General features: G+C 45.4%; 1 protein-coding gene across 3 annotated transcripts in view; it reads right to left on the minus strand.

Annotated features, from left to right (window-relative positions):
* Positions 1 to 3,072: 3,072 nt before the first annotated feature.
* Cln3 (CLN3, battenin) overlaps positions 3,073 to 7,038 on the minus strand; it is a 16,302-nt gene continuing 12,336 nt past the window's right edge. For all 3 annotated transcript variants that reach the window (XM_005351228.3, XM_013347812.2, XM_026781723.1), the window contains 2 exons: positions 3,483 to 3,623; positions 3,073 to 3,398 (listed from right to left, as the gene is read on the minus strand). In XM_005351228.3, the coding sequence (XP_005351285.1) occupies positions 3,279 to 3,398; positions 3,483 to 3,623 (261 nt within the window). In that variant the 3' untranslated portion in view covers positions 3,073 to 3,278. The remainder of the gene's footprint in view (positions 3,399 to 3,482; positions 3,624 to 7,038) is intronic.

Genomic DNA, 7,038 nt, shown 5'->3' on the forward strand with positions numbered 1-7,038 from the left:
CACACAGATGCCTGTGAGTGTGTCCACACAGATGCCTGTGAGTGTGTCCACACAGAAGCCTGTGAGTGTGTCCACACAGAAGCCTGTGAGTGTGTTCACACAGAAGCCTGTGTGTCCATATAGAAGCCTGTGAGTGTGTCCATGCAGATACCTTGAGTGTGTCCAGACAGATACCTGTGTGTCCACAATCTGAGATCACATTTATCACCTTCAGAAGAAATCCTGGCTGGGCATGAAAGAACTCAGGTTTGAAGCCAGCTTGGGCTACACTGTCCCTGTCTCAAAAACAAAACTAGGTGGCCAGAGAGATGGCTGAATGGTTAATAGAACTTGTTGTTCTTGCAAAGGACCCAGCTTCAGTTTCTGTCATCCACATGGTGGTTCCCAATCATCCATAACTCTAGTTCTAGGAAATGTAATGTCATCTCTGGCCTTCCTGGGCACCAGGTACATACATAGTACACATACATACATGCAGGCAAAACACTCAGAAAACAAAACAAAAAAGTTGAAAACAAAACCACCCTTTTCTTTTTGTTAAAAAAAAAAAAGTGAATTGAAAGAAATTCTGAGCCAGGCATGGCAGCATACACCTAAATTCCAAACCTTCAGGAAACTGAAGGATCTCAAGTGTAAGCCAGCCTGGACTTCATAGCGGAATTCTGGGGATTGAGAACAAGGAAGGAAGACTTATTTGCTGATAGGGTTTTACTGTGTAGCCCAGGCTGGCCTGTATGCCCAGTCCCCCTGCTCCAGTCTCCTGACTGCTGGGATTATGCCCGCACCAGTCTGCTGGGCATCTGTAACATTTGTTTTCTATCCTCTCTCTGCTCAATCACTCATAGCCCTCCAAGCTGCAAGCCTACTTCCTTCTCAATACGTCATTCTTTTTATGGCTGAATATTATTTCATTGCAAGGCTATGCAGCTATATTCATCCATCTGTAATTAATGGACATTTGGATTTCAGGGTTTTTTTAGTATGAACAATGCTGTTATAAACACTTACATTGGATAATATCAAGGAGAATTGCTAACTCCTTTACCAGTAGTGTATACTCACTACACCCTCCCCAGTACTTGCTATTCTGTGTGTGTGTGTGTGTGTGTGTGTGTGTGTGTTTGTGTGTGTGTGTTTGGCTAGTTTTGATTTTGTCTTGTTATAGCTATTCTCACTCTGATTTTGATTTGTATTTACACTACTGGTAAAGATGTTAGACATTAAATCTTTTTTTGTTGTTTGTTTGTTACAGGAAGTCACACACATGTGAAGGATTTAGAGTTGTGGTCTTGTCAGGCTTGGCAAACCAAGCCTTTAACTGCAGCACTCCAGAGGCAGAGGCCAGAGGGTTTCAGAGTTTAGGGCTAACCTGGATTATAGAGCAAGTTCCGGGACAGTCAGGGTTACAAAGAGAAACACTGTCTTAAAAAAAGAAAGACTAGAGATAGGTGTGGCCTTGTTAGAGGAGGTGTATCTCTGGATACAGGCTTTGAGTTTGCAAAGCCCGTACTTTTCCCAGTTTCTGTCCCTGTCTCTCTCCATCTGCCTCTTTGTTCCATAATCTCTGAGCTCCTGCTCCAGTGCCGTTCATGCCTGCCTGCTGCCACACTCCCTGCCTGATGGTCATGGACTTATGATGGTAAGCTCTAAGTAAACTCTTTCTTCTGCAAGTTGCCTTGGCCATGCGTGTTTTCTTCACAGCAATGGAAAAGTGATTTAGTCCTGGAAGCTGCAAAGGCATATGCATACACATAGACTAGCACTCGGATCAGAGAGGTAAGCACACAAACCCACAGACCAATGCACACAGCCAGGCAGGCAAAGGGGAAGCCTCAGGCCTTTTTGTGTGCTGTGTGAAAATGTATTGCTGTTATCGGTGTAATAAAAAGCCACATGGCTGACACCTAGGCAGGAGGTATAGGTAGGACTTGTGGGCAGAGAGAGGAAGGAGAACAGGAATCTACATATGGGGAAAATGCCAGGAGACACAGAGAGGAAACAGGAGGTGCAAGATGGAAGAGAGGTAATGTCATGTGACAGTGTAGATTCATATGAAAGGGTTAATTTAAGTTGTAAGAGCTAGAGGGACAAGCCTAAGCTAAGGCTGTGCTTTTATAATTAGTAAGTCTCTGTGTCATTATTAATGAGCTGGCAGCCACCCCCCCTCCCCCAAAATCCAACTACATATAGAGGAGACTTGAATAGCCAAACATAGGGTCTGAGAAAGCTAAGAAAAGTTCTGGACAAAGAGCTGGATGTAGATTCCTAATCTTGCAGTCTCTCAGGCAGGCCAGTGCTTGGAGTGCACAGAGAGACACGGCTCCTAGTCATTGCCTATAGGCTGGAGACAGCTGCCAACACCAGTTTTCCTTGTTACCAAATTCTAAAAAGAAACTCACAAAAGAGATGTAGAGTGCGTAGGGCTGAGAGACATAAAAGCTTAAGTGGTTTGTCTAAGAAAATGTTTTTAAGTTTAAAAAGATATTTTTCAGTTAGCAATACAAGTTATGATAGAAAATGGTTTAGGAATAAAACTCTAGACTCACCAAGATAGGATAAATTGTGAAGTAATTTCTTTAAATATGCCAAATACAAATGGACTGGACATGTGAATGTAATTCTGACCAGATAACTGTTCTTATTTTATATGGTTTTACTGTGTTAGAGTTAAAACCTTCCCTTTCACTTAGACAAAAGGAGGGAGGTGTTGTGAATATTTGTGGACACTGTGAAGATGTGTCACTGTGATTGGCTGAATAAAGAGCTGAACGGCCAATAAGTAGGTGAGAATAGGCAGGATTTCAGGGGAAAGAGCATGCTGGGAAGAAGAAAGGCAGAGACACCAGGAAAACACACAACAAACTGGACATGCAGTACAGAGGGTCCAAGCCACATGATAGAAGGTAGATTAGTAGAAGCAGGTCAACTGAGCTATAAGAGCTAGTTGGGAACAAGCCTAAGCTAAGGCCAAGTTTTCATAACTAATAATAAGTCTCCATGTCATTATTTGGGGATGGGGCGATACAAAGATAGTCCGACAGAAGGCTTGTTACACGGCACAAAAGGTAAACTGATAAAATAAGCATTTATTAGAAGGGCATGAGGCTGAGGGAAAACTCCCAGAGACCAGCTCAGGGGTGGGAAACAATGGGGGTTCCTTGCTGAAGAGGGGCAGGACTGTGGCTCTTCCCACTCCCCAGCCTGCTAGGAAGGGCTAGAGCAGAGCTCACAAGTGTGTCTCATCTGTCTGCAGGTCAGTGAGTCCCGAACAACCCATGTCAAGGGAGATGGCAGAGAAAGTCATGCAGAGGCAAGGCCAGGACCCCTGACATGGAGATTCCCAAGGTGTCAGAGATACAGGCAGCCTCCATGGCAAACTCTCGATGCTTGTCACTGGTCTAGGAGAGCAAAGAACAAGGCGTTAGGCTTCCACCCACAAGAATCTGGAGGCCACCCAAAGCCCTTACCCAGCCAGCACAGACCTCTAGAGCAATGTTGTGGAAGGTGTTCACGTAGGCAGCCCCACCCAGGAACCCTTCATACAGAATGATGACGAAGATGAGGTATATGCTGGGCAGAAAGCTCAAACAAACATCAGCCAGTAGGAAGACCAGGTTGAGGCACTGTGGACAGAGGTAAGGAGAGGCTTGAGACCGAGCCACAGCACAGCACTGAGGTCGCAAGTCTCAAAGCTGGGGAAGGAAAAGAAGGGACTAACAGGTCTGGGTGGGATCCCAGTGCCCAGCAGGGCCTGCAGGACCCTGAGATCTTGGTGGGCCTTCCCTTGCCCCATCCTCATCCCCATACAGCTTGTAGGTTCCTCCCTTCCTTTGCTCCCATAGCCTGGAGTGCTCCTCAACTGTCCCTCACTGGTGATCTCTCAACTTGGAACTTGGATCATGGTCATTTCCACTGTGGTCAGTGGTCATCTCATTTCCTCCTTGGCTTTTTTGTTTTGTTTTTCTTTCTGGCATGAACCATCACACCTAGACTCCCCCACACTGCTCTCCTCCCCACTGCCTGACCCCCGCCAGCAGATGGAAGTCAGGACCTTGTGCTTCACAGGCAAGTGCTCTACCAGCGTTATCTTCAGCTCCCCAGGGCTCCCCTGAACACCCCCATTCTCCCCTCATTACAGGATGGAGACCTCCCTGTCTGTCTCACTGCATCTAGTCAGGGACACTGCACCCACAATGTACAAGACGACAACACAACAAACTATCAGGCTGCAAATGTCAAGACTACGAAAATGGAGACTGGAAAGACAGCTCAGTGGTTAATAGAGCTTGCTGCTGTTGCAGAGGACCTGAGAGTGGTTCCCAGCACCTATGGGACTCAGGAATATCTGTAATCTCACTTCCAGAGGATCTGACACCCTTCCTGGCCTCCACAAGTGCCAGGCACACAGGTAGTTCACACACACACTCTCATACACGCATGCACGTGCAGGCCAACATTTATATAATAAATTAAAAAAAAAGAGGGTCGGAAGTGTGGTAGAGCACACCTTTAATCCCAACACTCCAGAGGCAGGCAAATCTCTCTGAGTTTGAGGCCAGCCTGATCTAAATAGTGCATATTCCAGACCACTCAAGGATACATAGAGAGATCTGGTCTCTCTCTTTTCTGGGGGTTTTTTTGAGACAGGGTTTCTCTGTAGCTTTGGAGCCTGTCCTTGAACTAGTTCTTGTAGACTCATAGAGATCCGCCTGCCTCTGCCTCCTGAGTGCTGGGATTAAACGCATGTACCACCACCGCCTGGTGAGAGATCTGGTCTTAAAAAGTCAAAAAATTGTTAAGTCCTCTGGTGTTTGAGAAACCATAGTTTTCATGTTCTCATTTCAAGAAGCCTCCTTGATCCCCCACTTGACAGTGCCAATCCCTCCTCTGTTCCAGGTTCTGCTATTTTAGGACACTGTATGCCCTCTCTCGAGTGTAGGTCACCACCTGGAGGCTCACAGGATCCACATACAAAGTCTTAACTGGGGATGTGTTAACCAGGGACCAGGAAGGCCTCCTCATTCTGAAGCCATCACTACGTCATCTGGAAGGGCTCAGTGATCTGCATTAAGAACGCACTCCGTTGACAGAGATGCAAGGGGAGGAGCTGCAAACCTGCACCTGTGGCATGAGGCCTGGTGCTGTGGGTAATGGTAGGGATCAGGGATAAGGCAACTCCTCAGCCTGTAAGCTAATACATCCGGCGACTCTAGAATCTCCATGTGTAAATGCTGACAACTACTGACCTAGCCTTGGGCTAATATCACTGATCAAATTTATAGGAGGGTCAGAGGCTATTGAGCTTCAGAATATAATCTATACTTCTGTATTTCATCATAGAATTAAGTTTTCTTACATTAAAAAATTATTACATTTATTTGGTGTATACGTGCACTTATGCACATGTATGGAAATCAGATATCAAACTGAGGTTGTTAGGCTTGGCGGCATCACTGAAACATGCACCCCACTCCCCACTTTCACTTTTTTTGTTGTTGTTGTTGTTTTGAGACAGGGTTTTGTGGTGTAGCTCTGGCTGTCATGGGACTTAGTTTGAAGACCAGGCTGGCCTTGAACTCACCAAGATCTGCCTGTCTCTGCTTCCCCACTGCTGGGGTAAAGGCACATACCACCATCTCCTGGCACACTTTTTTGATTTTGAGTGTACAAGTGTGTGTGTGTGTGTGTGTGTGTGTGTGTGTGTGTGTGTATGCCAGTGCACATGTGTGTAGAGATCATAGACTTTTCAGTAGTTGATCCTCTCCTTCCACCGTGTGGGACTTAGGGATTGCACTCAGGTAGTCAGGCTTGGTGGCAACAGGTACCCTTACATCTTTCTGGCCCATCATCTTAATTTAAAAAAAAGATATTTTTAATTACACATATTTTTTGAAGGGTGACACATGGCACCTGTGTGGAGGTAGACAGCAACTTCTGGGAGTCCCTTTTCTCCTTCCACCATGTGGATTCCAAGGATCAAACCTGGGTGGTTAGGCTTGGTGGTAAGTAAGCGCCTTTACCCGCTGAGCCATCTCTTTAACCCCATGAATTGAGCTCCTCAATGTTAAGGGCAAAAGTATTTTCCTGTAATGCAGGGAACGAACCCCTTAACATTTGGAAACAGAAGGATTTTTTAGATGTTTTTAGCTCTTTGGAGTATTAGCATATACATAATGATAGATCTTGGGGATAGAGCCAAGTCTAAACGTGAAACTCATTTTTCATGTATACTCTCATACATGTGACCTGAAGGTAGTTACTACAGTATTCGTCGGCATTTCCCCATGAAATGAAGCTTTGTGGTGTCGTATGCATTAGTACATTCTGCATTTTGGGTTTCAGATGTTTACATTAGGGATGCTCAACCCATAGTCAGAGGTTTAAGTCACTTTAGGGCTGGAGATCTCTAGATGAATGCTGGTGCTTGAGGCTCCTCTTGGGAGACTGCTACAGAGAGCCATATTTACTAAGAACCACAGATCTCTGTTTGTTAGGGCAGCTGAATTTGTTTCCAGCAATTATTCATGGATAAAAACACTCATCTGGGGGCTGGAGAGATGGCTCAGTGGTTAAGAGCATTGCCTGCTCTTCCAAAGGACCCGAGTTCAATTCCCAGCAACCACATGGTGGCTCACAACCATCTGTAAAGAGGTCTGGCGCCCTCTTCTGGCCTTCAGGCATACACACAGACAGAAAATTGTATACATAATAAATAAATAAATATTAAAAAATCTTAAAACAAAACAAAACAAAACAAAACACTCATCTGACCAAAAATGCCACTGATGTTATTCTAAGTAACCTAACCTACTGTGAAAGAAGCATGCGTTTGCTCCCAGGTGCAAGCAGTATGTCTCTGTCTGATTTGAAAATATGTATCTTTGCATAAAGTGTTGACAAATAATCATGAAACACATTTCGACCAATTAAAATGTGGTAAAAGGCCGGGCAGTGGTGGCGCACGCCTTTAATCCCAGCACTCGGGAGGCAGAGGCAGGCGGATCTCTGTGAGTTCGAGGCCAGCCTGGTCTACAAAGG

The sequence above is a fragment of the Microtus ochrogaster genome, chromosome 8, assembly GCF_000317375.1.
Source record: "Microtus ochrogaster isolate Prairie Vole_2 chromosome 8, MicOch1.0, whole genome shotgun sequence".
In the NCBI taxonomy this organism is placed as follows: domain Eukaryota; kingdom Metazoa; phylum Chordata; class Mammalia; order Rodentia; family Cricetidae; genus Microtus; species Microtus ochrogaster.